The 18,375-nt window shown below is 40.5% G+C and overlaps 1 protein-coding gene across 2 annotated transcripts in view; it reads right to left on the bottom strand.

Annotated features, from left to right (window-relative positions):
- Positions 1-18,375, bottom strand: part of LOC140480552 (uncharacterized) — an 88,276-nt gene that overhangs the window by 43,682 nt on the left and 26,219 nt on the right. For both annotated transcript variants that reach the window (XM_072575523.1, XM_072575524.1), the window contains exons 6-9: positions 16,495-16,631; positions 14,916-15,038; positions 3,214-3,280; positions 1,219-1,266 (exon numbers count right to left, since the gene is read on the bottom strand). In XM_072575523.1, coding sequence (XP_072431624.1) covers positions 1,219-1,266; positions 3,214-3,280; positions 14,916-15,038; positions 16,495-16,631 — 375 coding nt within the window. The remainder of the gene's footprint in view (positions 1-1,218; positions 1,267-3,213; positions 3,281-14,915; positions 15,039-16,494; positions 16,632-18,375) is intronic.

The raw sequence follows: 18,375 nt of genomic DNA, 5'->3' as shown, positions 1-18,375 counted from the left end.
CCAGCTCATTATACCTTCCCTACACTACCCACAACTCTAGCACAAAATTTTAACATTTGTTCCCCTGGCAATTGTGCAATTAGCTAATGGAAACATCCTTTGTTTTGTCGGTCTTCTCCAAACCTGTCAAATTTCCCTTCAGTCTCTTTTGCTTCAAGGAGACAATTTGAGCTGTCAGCAAAACCTTGGAGCTAACAACCACCCCCCATCCCTGAATCACAAAGCTAAGACTCTAAGACTCTTCTGACCCCAGGGACAGCACGGTGGTTCAGTGGTAAGCATTGATACCTCACAGCGCCAGGGACCCAGGTTCGATTCCTGCCTTGGTTGACTGGCTGTGTGGAGTTTGCACATTCTCCCAGTGTCTGCGTGGGTTTTCTCTGGGTGCTCCGGTTTCCTCCCAGGTCAGGTGAACTGGCCATGCTAAATTGCCCATTTAAATTGGTAGAAAATTCCAACCGACAAATTGTGCATAAGCTTAACAATTTGACAACACACAGATGATTCTGAAAATCACAAAAATGGAGAAGTACAGCTGGGCATGTCAACATTCATAGAAGCTGAGCCCAATTTCATTAATGGTGTCATTGAGCAGCATCAATTAAGTAAGTAGACACAGAATAGATCCCAGGGAACCAGAGGCAATTGTGTGGGACAAAACTGACAGTGGAGACATGATTGCACATCTCATACTACAGAAAGGTCAGGAAGAACAGGAAAGTGTAATGGACATTGGTCTACAGCCAGAGTAAACAGCATACAGAGGAAGTACTATGTGCTATCTCCAAGATGCATTTCAGCAACTCACCAAAATTTCTTGGGGCTGCACAGTCTAAACCCAAAAGCTCTACCACTTTAAAGGGGAGAGGTGGCAGCAGTATGGGAACATCACCTGCAATTTCCTCTCCAAGCCATACACCATATATTGACTTGCAACCATATCATTCTTCCAGTGTCACTGGCTCAAAATCCTGAAATTCTCTTCCTAATAGCATTGTGGATGTGTACACAGCACATGGATTACCATGGTTCAAAAAAATGGCTCATCACCACCTTCTCAAGGACAATTAGGGATGGTCACCAAATGGTGGCTTAGTAAGTGACATTCATACACAGCGTAGGAATTTTTTTTCAAAACCAGTGGTAATCCAAACTAAAGGAAATGATGGCATGATCCACAATTACAGAATTTTACTTTGGCAAAGTTCATAAACATACTTGAAGTGTCTTCAGATTTCTGCACTTTATGTTCTGGCTCCACAGCAGCTGAAAAAAAGAATCAGAGAACTTCAGTAAAAATGCTTTGACAAAGAAAGTGCTTGGCTGCCAAGAATCACAGACATAATCACTTGCTCTTTTGCTATTCTAAAATCAACAGGATTTGCAAGAGTGGACTTCTGTTTTCATCCTTAGTCTGAAATAGTCACGGACAGTGGATCTTCTCCAGCTTCAAACTGTTCGGCATCACTCAAGGTGCCCTACTCTAAGTCTAGCTCCAGGTGAATACAAATTGTAGGAAGATTAGGGAGGAGCTATGGAGAAGGTTTTCCATCTAAAGAATGATAGGGATCAGGAACTCACTGTCTGAAAAGATGTTAAGAGGTAAAAACCTCAACATTTTAATAAGTTTTGAGGAAACCAGTGGATTAATAAGCAGCGATTTTTATGCAATCTACATAGATTCTGACAAGTTCTCACAATAGAGGTTGTCAGAATATTTACAGTTCATGGGATCAAAGGGAATAAACAAATTGGATACTGACACACTGACTAGAACCAAAGGATAATGGTTTACAAGGGTTTTTGAGACTGGAGGCTATTTTCAGTACCATTCCACAAGGTTCAGTATCAGGTTTCTTGATATTCATTGTATATAGCCATGATTTAGACTTAAACGTAAGGAGCATGATAAAGATGGTTGCAGATAATACGGAATTGGTGGTGTGGAGTTTGAGGAGGAAAGTAGTTGCAGGAAGCTATCAAGAGATGAGTGGAAAAGTGACAAATGTAAATCATGATGTGAAGATGCCAGACTGGGGTGGACAAAGTTAAACCTGGTGTTGTTTGAAATTTAAATAAATTCATGTTTCCTTTTATGGGAAAAGTTGAACTAGGTGTTAAAATAAGGAGTTGCTGATTTAGGAGAGAAAAGATAAATTGTTTTCATAGACAGTTGGGTGCCTTTCAAAATTTCTTCCTCCAAAGGTAGTGGGGAATGAACCTGAATATTTTCATGGCAGAAGATGGATCCTTTATAACTTCTCACTTCCTTGCTTATTGAGGTAGGTTGGAATGTGCAGTATTTAAATCAGTTATTGTCTTATTGAAATGTGGTTTGGGCTTGACAGGTTCAATGGTCTACTCTTGCTCCTAATTTCTATGCTTGTATTGAAGGAAATAGAGGCAAATGAGATAAGGACGAGTGAAGATAAAAAAGCCAACTGAATGGAACACAGGTAAATATTTTCCAACGGCTCTGTATTTTACAAGCTCCAAAAACTCAAACTGATGCCAAAACTCATTTGAACTCAAAATTAAAATCCATTGACTGAACAAGCAGTCTTTTTCCATGACTACAAAATGATTTTCAAACCCAATTTCGAATGTCAATCCATACTATATTTAATTAGCGATGTATACCATAACTTCGCCAGTCCAGAAATTGAGGGAAAACACAAGTTATTCAGCAAACTTTTGACTATGGCAAACAACTCTCAGTATCAATTTAGTACAGCACTTCAGAAGCAGAAACAGAAGCATTTGGATAAAGAAAATATGTTCTATTATTGCATTACAATCTTTTGTCACTGCTTTATGCAGTTAATATTTATATCCGTGCATTTTCCAGTTCACAAACTTGTGGTTAAGCATTCCAATGTCATTCTAAAATCCAGAAAATTCTGAAATTAACTGGTCCTAAGCACTGAACTAGAGAGATTACAGCACATATCCTAATTATGCACAAAAAAACAGAAGATTAATACTTGAAGAATATCAAAAGAAACTAGGACATTTTAGTGGAACTTGATTCTTTATGTAAACTCTTCAAAAATTAAAATAAAGACCTGGACAAATTTTCATTCAGATAGGGATAGATAACAATAACCTGTTGGCTGGTTGGACGGACAGCATTTGTTGTGCAAACAGGGTTTTAAAAAACTCAATTATTTATGCATAACATAGATAAATTCTTCAAATAATTCAGCAACTTACATGTTTCTGCAATTCTCTTTACAGCAGTTTTTTCATTACTCTTTGCATCGGTTTTCTCGTGGACAACCTGAAATTCATAAATAGAATAAATAATTTAAGTCAGAAAGCACTTGTGTATGACTGACAATTTATCTGACAAGTCATTAAGATGTTTAAAGTTTTTACTATATTAAATTATATCCTCCAAAATATATTTTCTTCTGCTCATCCATTAATGTACAGAATTCAGCACTTTAATATCAAAAACCTCACAAATATTGCATTGAAAATACCAGCTTTGTTAAAAAGTAACAGTCTGAGTAAACATCATTTTGGATACTGCATTTAGTTAAAAAAGGTTTCTCATTGGAGAATAAATGGAAGAACAAAAAAGTTTAAAAATAAATTTGCACTTAAAGGTGGCTTCACAAATCCCCTTGGAGCTCCATGCTGTGAATAAAATGCAAACCATTATACTGCTGAAGACTTTGCTGCCTTTAACAGAGTCGACACAGCACAATAACTGAAAGCAGATTGTTTGGAACTCTTGAAGAGCAAACAATTAACATGGTAAATGTCAATTTATATTTATTCATTCTGCCAACATAATAAATTACATCTTTTACTTTAGTTGTTTGATGCAGAAACAAAGATGATTGATGGTAATGCAATTGATTTTGTGCATATGGATGTTCAAAGGTGTTTAGGTAATACCTCATAAATAGACAAGTTGGAGAAGCTTACTTCAAAAATTGAAGGGATGAAACAGGCAGCGCCGGCATGAAAACTAGTTAAGACACTGATTGTAGTGAATAGCAGTAGTTTTTTACTTTTTCAGATTGGATGTATGTACACAGTATTGTCCTTCAGAAATCAGCATTAAGAACATTCCACTTTTTCACATACATTAATAACCTGAACGAGGGCACATACAGTATATTCTTGAAGCTTGCAGACAATAAAGCTATATAGTACAGGTATCCCGTTATCCGAAAGTAGAGCATTCCTATGAAATCTTTCATAAGCCGAAACAGCATAAAGCGAAGAAGCTTTTATTTATATGGGGAAAAGGTCACCGCTTTTTGTAAAAGTGAAAACCCTCTTCGGGTTTCTTTTGGTTAGTGAAAACAAGTACTAATGTAGGTCTTTCATAAAAGCAAAGTGGCGTAAAGTGAACTTTCGAAAAGCGGGGGATACCTGTAATGCAGTACACAAAGAGGAGAACTGCAACTGAATTCAGAATGTTATACGCCAACAACATTTAATATAGAACCAGTCACTTTTCATTTCTAACAGGAAAAGTATGAAGCACTATAAATTAAACTTTGAAAAGGATGCAGGAACAGAAACCTTTGTTGTAATATTACATGTATGAGCAAGCAAGAATGCATCTTTAAGAAAGCTAAGTGATGATTTCTGTGTGACATTACATCATATGATGTGCGAGCCCCATAATGTACTTTGCAATTAAAAGGAAAGTCAATTAGTCAATCAGCCTGTTAAGTGATAAAGCCAAGACCATACCTTAGCTGGGGCTATTTCCACTTAGTGTAGGAGGCTGAACAGTGACCTTGCAGAGGTTTATAAAAAGGTTTCTACCAAACTTAGTTTATAAAAACATTAGGGACATAGATAAGGTGAATAACAAGGATCTTTTCCCTAGGGTAGGAGAGTCCAAGTCTAGAGGGCAAGATTTAAAAGGAATCTAAGGGGCAATGTTTTCACGCAGAGGGTGGTGCATGTAGGGCAGGAACTGCCAGAGGTGGTGGTGAAGACAGCTACAATTACAACATCAAAAAGGCATCTGGATGAGCATATGAATAGCAAGGATTTAGAAGGATATGGGCCAAATTCCAGCAAATGGGACTAGATTAAATGAGATATCTGATCAGCATGGATAGGTTGGACCAAAGGGTCTGTTTCTATGCTATATATCTCTAGAACCCTAATTATTATAATGGAGCTGTAATGAAAAGGTTACCTTTTCTCTGTAAGAATCCCACTCGAGTGATTCTATTACAAAAGAACCAACATAATACCAGAAAACACATGAGAGCAGCTGGTATAAAGCATTAGAAAAATATTTTAGAACACTGCTCAGTGGCTAATGCTCCAAACCCCTCAAAGTAGGAGGTGATCCAAGATGGAGGAAGGGAAAAATTTCTGGCTGTAACTGGCTGCTGCTGGAGGTATTTTAGGTGTTGGAGGTGATTTCCTCGAAATCCAGGAGCAGCAATTACTATTTTATACGCTGTTGCATTGTCTTGAAACTTTGGGGGAAAAAAGTCAAAACAACAGCACTTTTTAAAAGGGAAAGGAACAGACAAAGGAAGCACATGGTGAGGTCAGTGCAAAAGAGAGAGAGCGAGAGAGCGAGGGACATCTACACTGCTAACTGACACAGCAGTAAACATGCAGTTACTGCCTTTGTTCTTTGAATTCATTGTTGTGGTTCTGTTCGCCGAGCTGGGAATTTGTGTTGCAGACGTTTCGTCCCCTGTCTAGGTGACATCCTCAGTGCTTGGGAGCCTCCTGTGAAGCGCTTCTGTGATCTTTCCTCCGGCATTTGTAGTGGTTTGAATCTGCTGCTTTCGGTTGTCAGTTCCAGTTGTCCGCTGCAGTGGTCGGTATATTGGGTCCAGGTCAGTGTGCTTATTGATTGAATCTGTGGATGAGTACCATGTCTCTAGGAGTTCCCTGGCTGTTCTCTATTTGGCTTGTCCTACATTGGTTTTGCTCATGGTTTTGCTCAAAAATCCCATGCAAGGACTGCACAAAACACTACACAGGACAAACAGGAGGACAGCTAACGATCCACATCCATGAACACCAACGAGCCACGAAACGACACGACCAGCTATCCTTAGTAGCCACACACGCAGATGACAAGCAACATGAATTCGACTGGGACAACACTACTATTATAGGACAAGCCAAACAGAGAACAGCCAGGGAATTCCTAGAGGCATAAATATTAAGTTAGCTTGGAGCAGTGGTTTAGAGAGGAATAAGACTATTTTCTAGGTCTGTCGATTGAAGGAAGCAAAAATGGCCTTTAGTAGGGAGATATGTTCATCGGATGTAGGAGTTTAGGGAGAGTTTACATGTTACTAAGGATTATATCTGCAATAAATGCCATTAGTTGTGAATCCTATCAAATCGAATGGGTCAGATGGGAAGACAGTTAGAGGCAATGAGGAATTTACAAGAGCAAGGGGATGTGATGGATGGCAGTTGTAGGAAGGGGGAAAAGTCACAAATACAGTCACATAGATAGGTTAATTCCAGGAAAGGTAAGAGAGGTAGGCAGGTAGTGCAGGAGCCTTCTGTGGGTATTTCTGTTTTGAACAAGTCTGCTGTTTTGGGAAATGTAGGGGGTGATGGATTCTCAAGGGAATGTAGCACAAATAGCCAAGTTTCTGGTATTGAGATCGACTCTAATGCAATGAAGGGTACGTCAGGTTCCAAGAGATCGATGTAACTCTGAAGATGGACATGGGAGATCCAGTGGATGTAGTGCATCTGGACTTTCAGAAAGCCTTTGATAAAGTTCCACATAGGAGGTTAGTGAGCAAAATTAGGCGCATGGTATTGGGGGCAAAGTACTGACTTGGATTGAAAATTGGTTGGCTGACAGGAAACAAAGAGTAGTGATAAACAGCTCCCTTTCGGAATGGCAGGTGGTGACCAGTGGGGTACCGCAGGGATCAGTGCTGGGACCGCAGCTTTTTACAATATATATTAATGATATAGAAGATGGTATTAATAGTAACATTAGCAAATTTGCTGATGATACAAAGCTGGGTGGCAGGTTGAAATGTGAGGAGGATGTTTGGAGATTACAGGGGACCTGGACAGGTTAGGTGAGTGGACAGATGCATGGCAGATGCAGTTTAATGTGGATAAATATATGGTTATCCACTTTGGTGGCAAGAACAGGAAGGCAGATTACTACCTAAATGGAGTCAAGTTAGGTAAAGGGGCAGTACAAAGAGATTGGGTGTTCTTGTACACTAGTCAATGAAGGCAAGCATGTAGGTACAGCAGGTAGTGAAGAAAGCTAATAGCATGCTGGCCTTCATAACAAAAGGGATTGAGTATAGAAGCAAAGACGTTCTTCTGCATCTGTACAGGGCCCTGGTGAGACCGCACCTGGAATATTGTTTGCAGTTCTGGTCTCCAAATTTGAGGAAAGACATTTTGGATATTGAAGGAGTGCAGCGTAGGTTCACAAGGTCAATTCCTGGAATGGCAGGACTATCTTATGCTGAAAGATTGGAGCGACTGGGCTTGTATACGCTTGAATTTAGAATGCTGAGAGGGGATCTGATTGAGACGTATAAGATTATTAAAGGATTGGACACTCTGGAGGCAGGAAACATTTTCCGCTGAAGGGCGAGTCCCGAACCAGAGGACACAGCTTAAAAATAAGGGGTAGGCCATTTAGGACAGATGAGGAGAACTTCTTCACCTAGAGAGTGGTGGCTGTGTGAAATGCTTTGCCCCAGAGGCAGTGGAGGCCCAGTCTCTGGATTCATTTAAGAAAGAGTTGGATAGAGCTCTCAAAGATAGTGGAATCAAAGGTTATGGAGATAATGCAGGAACAGGATATTGATTGAGGATGATCAGCCATGATCATAATGAATGGTGATGCAGGCTCGAAGGGCAGAATGGCCTACTCCTTCACCTATTATCTATTGACTGCGTTAGGGGTCTCTTTAGTCCAAGGTACAGACAGATGTGCCCGTGGCCAGCAGCGAAAAATCAGAATGGTGTGTTGTTTCCCTGGCTCCAAGATCAACGATGTCTCAGAGGGTGCAGAATGTTCTCAAGGGGGAGAGGGGCCAGCAGGAGGTCACTGGAACCAACGACATAGGAAGGAAAAAGGTTGAGATTCTGAACGGAGATTACAGAAAGTTAGGCAGGAATTTAAAAAGGAGGTCCTCGAGAGTAGTAATATCTGGTTACTCCCGTTGCTACAAGCTAGTGAAAGCAGGAATAGAAGAGAGCAGATGAATGCATGGCTAACGAGCTGGTGTATGGGAGAAGGATTCACATTTTTGGATCATTGGAATCCCTTTTGGGGTAGAAGTGACCTGTTCAAGAAGGGAATTAATATACAGAGGAACCTCGATTATCCGAATACCAATTATCTGAAAATCGGATTATACAAAGGAGATCTCAAGGTCCCAACAGAAACATTACAAAGACATGTGTCCAACACCGATCGCATATTTTATTTACAGTAATTAAAAGTGCTGCCAAGAATAGTCCTGGACTGATGGGAGCGCAGGCTCTGTCACAAAATGACTGAACTCCCAACCTCCCAAACCCCCTCTCTTCCCACACTCTCCCTGGAGTTCGACACAGTGGTGAACCCTAAATACCCCTTTCCCAAAATAATCTCTTTAACATTGTCCTGTACAGGGCAAAGGTGGAACCTGTCAAAACATTGTAGTAAAAAAGTGTGTGTGAGTGCACACGCACTATTCAGAGACTCACCAACCCCACCTCTCCTTCCCTCGGTGGTGGATGGGGTTTGGACGAGGGCTCACTGTACTGCTAGTCTCCTGAAAAGGGGGGGCAGACTGAATAGAAAACTCCGAATCCCCAGAGGAAAGGCATTGAATCAATTAATCAAATAATCAATTTTCCAAACGAAATAGTGCCCGCCCACCTTGTTCAGATTATCGAGGTTCCTCTGTACTGGCAGGAAGATTTGCTACAGCAGCTCGGGAGGATTTAAACTCGTAAGGTGGTGGGGTTGGAGGGGTGGGTAGTGGTGGTGGTGGGACCCAGGGAGATAGTGAGGAAAGAGATCAATCTGAAACTGGTATGGTTGAGAACTGAAGTGACTCAAACAGACAGGGCAGGTAGGGACAAAGTAGGGAACAAGGTAGGACTGATAAATTAAACTGCATTTATTTCAACGTAAGGGGCCAAAAAGGGAAGGCAAAGGAACTCGGGAATGGGATATCATAGCATTTACAGAAACATGGCCCAGGAATGAACAGGACTGGCAGCTTAATGTTCCGGGACACAAATGCTACAGGAAGGACAGAAAGGGAGGCAAGTGGGGGGCGGAATGAGAGAGAGAGAGAGAGAGAGAGAGAGAGAGAGAGAAAGAAAGAGAGAGAGAAAGAAAGAGAGAGAGAGAGAGAGAGAGAGAGAGAGAGAGAGAGAGAGAGGTTTCATTTGATAAGGGAGAGCATTACAGCTGTACTGAGGGAGGATATTCCCGGAAGTTATTTGGGTGGACCTGATAAATAAGAAAGGGATGATCATCTTATTGGGATTGTGTTATATAGCCCCTAATAGTGAGAGGGAAATTGAGAAACAAATTTGTAGGGAGATCTCAGTTGTCTGTAAGAATAATAGAGTGGTTACGTTAGGGGATTTTAACTTTCCAAACAGACTGGGACTGCCATGTGGATGTACCTACAAGAGAAGGTACAAAACTTGACCTACACTTTGGAAGTAAGACACGGCAGGTGACTGAAGTGTCAGTGGGGGAGCACTTTGGGGCCAGCAACCATAATTCTATTAGTTTTAAGATAGTGATGGAAAAGGATAGACCAGATCTAAAAGTTGAAGTTCTAGATTGGAGAAAGGCCAATTTTGATGGTATTAGGTAAGAACTTTCAAAAGCTGATTGGGGGCAGATGTTCGCAGGTAAAGGGACAGCCGGAAAATGGGAAGCCTTCAGAAATGAGATAACGAGAATCCAGAGAAAGTATATTCCTGTTAGGGTGAAAAGAAGGGCTGGTAGGTCTAGGGAATGCTGGATGACTAAAGAAATTGAGGGCTTGGTTAAGGAAAAGAAGGAAGCATATGTCAAGTATAGATCGGATAGACTGAGTGAAGCCATGATCATAATGAATGGTGGTGCTGGCTCGAAGGGCAGAATGGCCTATTCCTGCACCTATTGTCTATAAGAGTATAAAGGCAGTAGGAGTATACTTAAGAGGGAAATCAGGAGGGCAGGAAGAGGACATGAGATAGCTTTGGCAAATGGACTTTACAAACACATTAAGGACAAAAGGGTAATTAGGGAGCCAATATGGCCTATCAAAGCAAGGCACCCTTTGTGTGGAGCCGCAGGAGATAGAGGAGATTCTAAATGAGTATTTTGCATTAGTATTTTCTGTGGAAAAGGACATGGAAGATACAGAATGTGGGGAATTGATGGCAACATCTTGAAAAATGTCCATATTACAGAGGAGGAAGTGCTGGATGTCTTAAATTGCATAAAAGTGGATAAATCCCCAGGACCTCATCAGGTGTATCCTCGAACTCTGTGAGAAGCTAGGGAACTGATTGCTGGGCCACTTGCTGAGATATTTGTATCATCAATAGTCACAGGTGAGATGCCGGAAGACTGGAGGGTGGCTAACATAGCACCACTGTTTAAGAAAGGTAGCAAGGACAGGCTAGGGAACTATAGCCTGACATTGGTGGTGGGCAAGTTGTCGGAGGGAATCCTGAGGGACAGGATGTACATGTATTTGGAAAGGCAAGGACTGATTGGGGACAGTCGACATGGCTTTGTGCGTGGGAAATCATGTCTCACAAACTTGATTGAACTTTTGAAGAAGTAACAAAGAGGATTGATGAGGGCAGAGCAGTAGACGTAATCTATATGGACTTCAGTAATGGATTCTACAAGGTTCCCCATGGGAGACTGGTTAGCAAGGTTAGATCTCATGGAATACAGGAAGAACTAGCCATTTGGATACACAACTGACTCAAAGGTAGAAGACAGAGGGTGGTGCTGGAGGGTTGGTTTTCAGACTGGAGGCCTGTGACCAATGGAGTGCATCAATGATCGGTGCTGGGTCCAATACTTTTCATCATTTATATAAATGATTTGGATGTGGTCTTAAGAGGTATAGTTAGTACATTTGCAGATGACACCAAAATTGGAGGTGTAGTGGGCAGCGAAGGTTACAACTAGATCTTGATCAGATGGGCCAATGGGCTGAGGAGTGGCAGAAGGAGTTTACCTAAATGTGAGGCACTACATTTTGGGTAAGCATCAGAGCATCGGAGGCTGAGGGGTGACCTTATAGCGGCTTATAAAATCATGCGGGGCATGAACGGGATAAATGGACAAAGTCTTTTCCCTGGGGTCAGGGAGTCCAGAACTAGAGGGCATAGGTTTATCGTGAGAAAAGATAGATATAAAAGAGACCTAAGGGACAACATTTTCACGCAGAGGGTGGTATGTGTATGGAATGAGCTGCCAGAGGAAGTGATGGAGGCTAGTACAAATCCAACAGTTAAAAGGTATCTGGATGGGTATATGAATAGGAAGGATTTGGAGGGATATGGGCCGGGTGCTGGCAAGGTGGGATTAGATTGGGTTGGGATATCTGGTCAGCATGGACAAGTTGGACCGAAGGGTCTGTTTCCATGCTGTACATCTCTATGACTCTAGGACTCTACCTTTCTGCGTTGGAAGTTAAACAAAAACACAAATGCATGGACCATTCACAAGAGTTTATTATCTCCCAAAGAGGGACAGTGGTGGATATTGCTTTTTACAATTATGGCAATCTGAATCTGGGTATCATTTAGCAGCACATGGACCGATTTATAGAGAATATCCCAGTTTTTCAATGCATTGCTAATGACACTGAAGCCATAGGAAAGGCCAAACACGAGCACAGTATCTCAAGGGCGTCACAAAGAAATATGACTTCACTTTTTTGTAAATCATCAACAAGTGTCAAATTAATACAAGCTGAACAAAATCTCTCAGTTCCATAAACATATCCAAGAGTATTCAGCTTGCCTGCCAGGATTGTAAGGATGTACACACGATAACTATATCGCAAGATAAAGATGACCTGTAGAGGTTCCTTGCTTTCGTCAGCTTCCATCACACATCCCAGGTTTTCAGACTAAATCTCTTCTCTCAGGAATCTTCACAAAGATACGCTAACCCCATCCCTGCATCAGCACAATACCTGCATATTTTTCAAACCCTGAAAAATGCACTCTCACATAACAAATAAGTACTCTGCATTATGATAGATTTAAACCTACCATTCTAGAGGTCGATATCTCCTTAAGACGACCTTGGTACATTCTATTGCAGGACAACACACTCACGACAGACCAGATAAATTATTCCAATACTGAAAGGTACACTCTGCACTGGTGTTGGGGATACAGCAATTCCACATAAAGCTCTTCGGTAGATGTATTTTTAATTATCATAAGCAATTAGAAATGACTTGCAGGAATCTATTTACAAGTGCACCACCATGGCTCCAACATATCTAAGGCTAAGAACTTGAAGTCCAACATGACCAGGATCAAAAATAATGTCAAATACTCTGACATTCTCCCAAAATCATGCAGTGATAAAAGACATACTGTAGATTGACAAGCAGATGTCACTGAATGAGGTAGAGGATGACGTTCATATTGATCTCAACCACTTTAGTCACAACCAAGCAAAATATATTCAACATGTTACATCTATAACAAATAGCTACCACAGTTAAAAAATATCCCATTACTATCTGCCCACAATTAGCTCCCAAGAAGCTGAACAGCTGTGAGTTTGAATATTTGGTCAGAAGCAATCAGATCTCTGGAAAGGAAAGTGCTGCACTTGTTTCTACAGTAATAAAAATTCATGCCTAAAGAAAACTAGTTTATTTGCTCTTATTAGTTGCTGTCAGCTGGGGCTTTTAACCAATAAGTCAAACTTTGCAAGTATGCATCAGACGTTCTGAACTTCCTGCAAGCAAGTAAAAGTACCTGGAGGAGGACTGAAGAGCATCAGATCCTAGCAAGCCAAAAGGACCAGCTTAGTGCACCCTATGGACAGGGATCATTGAACAGTCTCCACAGTCTTTCCCTCCATCAATAATACCAATGTTTTTGCCCTGTGTATGCATGTAGAGTCAGTTGTAGGAGTTGTATAATGTGCTGGAAATCAACTGGTGGCTAACGTAAAAGGGATAATAGGCACATATATAGCAAAAGACAGAAACATGGAGGCATGATACTATTACAGCTTGAAAAGGGAATCTATGATGATTAAGCAAAGTGTACAGTTGAGGTACACTTATCTTTTCCAAGTGAGAGAATAATTCCAAAGCGACAGTAAAACAGTTAACATGCTGGATGAGCTAAAAATTGGAAGAGGGAGTAAAAGTTAACAAGTCATCACATGGAATGGGATGCATCTCAGAATGCTGAGGAAAATTAGGGTAGAAACTGGAGGGTAAGTAGACATCATCTTCTAATGCAGTGATATAGGGCAATACCGAAAGGTACACTCTGCACTTTGATATAGGGCAGTGCTGAAATACTGGAAAACTGCAAATGTTGAAATCTTGTTCCAAAAATTGCACTAGGATAAATCCAGCCAGTCAGTTTGATCTCAGTTGTGTTATTATTTATAAATAATAACCAGGGTAATTGCTAATTATGAAAAGACAGGTCAGGTTTAACTGCTTTGAAGTTTTCTGATGGAATAACCAAAAAGGTGCCTGAGTGTAATGCAGTTGACGTGCTATACAGAGACTCCCAAGGCACTTTCTACTGGTTCACATAACAGGAATGTTGATAACATGAATATGAAGGTGGCAGGAAACTAAAAGAAAACCATTGCTTTTCAGACATTCCAGCATCCATAGTATTTATTTGGTGCATTTCAAAAAATAAGCTAATTTTTAAGGTAGGGCACAAGCAAGGTGGATTGAAGGGTCCATCTACTATGCTAGATCTCATGACTTTATGCCCTTATTAATGATACTTGCAGCGTTATCCGAGTTTTAGTGCACCAATTAGATAAAGAAATGTGTGGAAAACATGGCAGTCAAATGTCTGATTCCTCTGAAAAAAATGAAGTCAATAGAAGAGATATATAAGTAGTCCCAGTTAACATGAGCAATCATGCAAAGCACTGCAGCATCATGACCATAAAGACAGATCAGTGAAATAACTTGAGAGTTGTGAATCAAACGTCATCTGCATGGCTTAAGAAATAGTCCCCTTGTTCCTAGCTCTGACTCAAGGGAAACTCAAGAAAAATCTTAATATAGACGCTCAACTGCCACATCTGATGCTGATCTGTCAGAAAAGTTGTTCATTTACTTGATTACATTTAAAAAGATCGTCATTTGAAACAGTATCCAGAAAATCACATTCAATGCAGGAATGAAGGTGGGTTAGTAATTGGATAAAGTGGGCAAGAGAGTGGTGGTCTAATTGATTGTCAGACGATCACAGGACAGGGTCGGGTTAGGGGTATTCTAAACAAAAGGGCATCAAATGGATCTGGTCAAGGGTTTGTCAGTTTGGTGAGAAATAATGACCTAATTGGTGGTCAGTGAGGAACAACCTGGTTGGTCGGCAAGGGGAAATAATTGGGGAAAATCAGGGTTACCAAGGTATGAGACCAAGTTTCAATCTGTTTAAACTGTTTCTATCCAGGTAAATGCTGCTAGTCTGTCCCTTACCTCAGATTCTAAGACATTTGCATAGGGCCCAGGGAATAAGGAAACTTACCACTGGCAGTTTAGACTTTTCGGATATGTCTCACTCAAGTTTGTGCACCAGAACTGCCACGGAGTCCTGACGCGCATCTCGGGTTCTACACCCAGTTTTTCATGACTGAGACTGGAAGATTTAGTCCAATTAGATTGCTTGAATTTACCCAGATAATTTATAAGTAAACAATCTCCAAGCAGACTTGTACTTACAGTCACCTTCCCTCTTCCATCTAGCTTTTCAATTTCAAGTGCTTTTTTGAAGACAAATTCTTTCCATTCAGAAGGCTTCAATTTTTCTCCCTCATATTTAAGAGCACCTGGATGGTGCTTTTCCTGAAAAGAACAAACATATAATCAAACGCCCTTCTTCCAACATGGGGTCATTTTGATAATTTGGTACAGTGCAAGCTAGTTTATACAGCATGCTTTGCTTGGTAAAATATTTCAAGGTGTTCAAAGTAGCATTCGCAAAAGAATTTTGATATCAAACTGTAGAAAATGAGGATGCATCATGCTTAGAGCTTCTTCACTTCCTATTTCTCATCTACCCCCAAACTAATTCCCTTAGTTGGTGTTCTGAGCCAAGATCATTTTTCATTGCTGCACACATCATCCTTTTCTTCCTTTCTCTTTGTCCTTCCAAGATGTTAAATAACCCCTAAATAATCAATGCTCAGCCGAGATCACCTTGCAACCACATCTCTGCAACAGCCATTGGATCACACAAATTTACTTCCATTTATGCCACAATATCACCACTTTTATTACGAACGCTGTGTGTCTTCAGTTAGAGTTCTAAATGTTTATTTTTCCCTATTCTGGCCCCATTTGCTAGTACCCTCATGTCTGTACATTCTCCTCTTTATCATACTCTATACGTCAAAGACCCAGATCAGTCCCATGTTCTTTTGTCCCTTTATGTCTCTTTTAAAATAATACACGTCAACCAATTTCAATCATCTTATTCCCCATCCCCACCAATTATATAGTTCTAAAACATTTCAGCCCTAGTTATTAAATTAAGCCAAAACATTAATCCGAGCACAATTCAAGTGAAGTGCATGTGAAAGAACAACTGCCTCCTTGCCAATTCCTGGAGCCAGTGCTGCATAAATTTGATATCCATTTCTGCTACATAAATCTTGGAGTCTCACATTCAAATCTCTAATTTGCTTCATCCTCATGCTAATTTGTTTAGGGCTTGGCATTAATCTTGAGATTACCACCTTTTGGTTCAATTTTCCAATTTACTGTTTGTATAGATAAGCAGAATATCTTGGTCAAATGTATGCCAGTAGCAATATGATGAATATTTGTAATACATCAGTGTTATTTGGGAACTTTGGTTCTAAAGTAGAGATACATAGGTTTTTGATTTTCATTTCTGTGAAGTTGAGCAGTTTTCTCAAGGACAGAAACAGAAACTTAACAGAACTACTACGTGGAAAAGTAGAAGAAAGAATCACAGATCACAGGAACAGAGGAAGAAGAGGCCATTCAGCCCCTCAAGCTTGTTCCACCACTGAGACATCATGGCTGATCTGTGGTCTAACTCCATATACCTGCCATTAGCCTACATCCCTTCATACCTTTGCTTTACAAAGCATTTACCTCAGAACGTGAACAATTTAGGTTAAATAGACAAGTGAGGAAGTATTTTGTATTAAAACATTTCAACTCAATAATATTCTCCTTTAGTATAAGACTCTTTATTTTTAACTACTACGTTCACAATCAAACTTACTGGATTCTTGCTCAAAGCATTCTATTTATTACTAAATATACTTACCAGATAATTTGTCATGTGCTTAGCTCCAAGCAAATGGGGGAAAAACCAGGTGAGTTCTGATTTACAGTAGCACAGTTTACAAACAAACTGTGGATTCGTCTTTTGATCATTACGATATTCAATTACATAGTCAAGACCTACAGATTTAAGCAGTAGCATCAGAAAATTTGCTTTAATAAAAACATAGGTTAGCCAACATATTGATACCTAAAATGTAAACTAAATTAGCTTTGATTATTTAATGCTGTTGTATGTAATACTTTAAAATTAAAAGTTAATACTTCAACTGAAGTAGAAAAATGACTTCCATAAAAATGCTCTGAACAGATTAGATTAGATTACTTACAGTGTGGAAACAGGCCCTCCGGCCCAACAAGTCCACACCGCCCCGCCGAAGCGTAACCCACCCATACCCCTACATCTACATCTACATCTACCCCTTACCTAACACTACGGGCAATTTAGCATGGCCAATTCACCTGACCTGCACATCTTTGGACTGTGGGAGGAAACCGGAGCACCCGGAGGAAACCCACGCAGACACGGGGAGAACGTGCAAACTCCACACAGTCGGTCGCCTGAGGCGGGAATTGAACCCGGGTCTCCGGCGCTGCGAGGCAGCAGTGCTAACCACTGTGCCACCGTGCCGCCCACACTTGTATACAAATAACTGCACAATGTAATCACAAGTAGCACTGACAACTGGAAGTGTGATACGGAATCCCATTGTAAAGTATGTTTTGCATCCATCGATACACTGTGAAGGTTACAAATTTATGACTGAATTTGTGGCCTAACCTTTCGTACCTAGCTGCGAGTAATAGACTGAGTTCTGATCAAGGAGACATGATATATCTAACATATCTATCTTTGATTTTATAGATGCTGCTGACCTTTGTATTATCAATATTCATTTCAGAATGTCAACAATTGTTGCCCCACCTATAATACTCACCAAGTTTTGAGAAGATTTGTAGCTCAGGTTGAGGTTCTGGATGCACATTTGCTTGCTGAGCTGGAAGGTTCATTTTCAGACAATTCGTCACCATACTAGGTAACATCTTCAGTGCGCTTTTGAAAGAAGCTTCGTCCGGAGGCTCACTGAAGATGTTACCTAGTATGGTGATGAAACATCTGAAAATAACCTGCCAGCTCAGCGAGCAAACCTACATCCAGAATACTTGCCAAGCTACAGTATCCCTGCTTTACCCTTCCTCCGCATGACAATGCTCCGTAATTAGCAAAGGTTAATAGAAACAGATTTGCTTATTCTTTTCCACTCAGTAACCAGACTTACAAATTCAAAGAAGAACCATTAAACAGTTACAACACAGGAGAAAGGCATTTAATCTGTTTTGCCTATGTTGGTTCCCTGTAAGACCAAATCACTTTGTCCTCTATTCTGTTTCTACCCCAACCCCAATAACCGTGCAAATGATTTTTTAATTCCAAATTTCTTTTGAAAAATGATGCCTCAACATCATTTTCATTCAACTAGGAATCCTAAGTATTCAGTGTTAACGTTTTGTTCTTGACACCATTTCTTTTTTGGCCAGTCACCTTCAGCCTGTGTATTTCAGATTCTAAATTGTTCCTCAATGGAGACAGCTTGCGTAAGAAAGAGGAGTAGCCACTCAGTTCCTGAAACTTGCCCTGCCATTCTAGAAGATCTGCCCCAGTCTTGAAGTCCTGTTTTGTGCCAGATCTTCATAGTCCCCAACTCCTTGATATTTCAAAAATCTACTTTTTACAATCAAGCATCCACAACTCTCTGGAGTAGACAATTACAGACATTCATTATCCCTTAGAAGAAATTCTTCACACCTCAGTTTTAAATTAATACCCCCCTATTCTGCAGCTATATCCCCAAGACTGAGATTC

Source organism: Chiloscyllium punctatum, chromosome 8, assembly GCF_047496795.1.
Source record: "Chiloscyllium punctatum isolate Juve2018m chromosome 8, sChiPun1.3, whole genome shotgun sequence".
Classification (NCBI taxonomy): Eukaryota; Metazoa; Chordata; class Chondrichthyes; order Orectolobiformes; family Hemiscylliidae; genus Chiloscyllium; species Chiloscyllium punctatum.
This window is presented reverse-complemented; position numbering and strand designations above follow the sequence as displayed.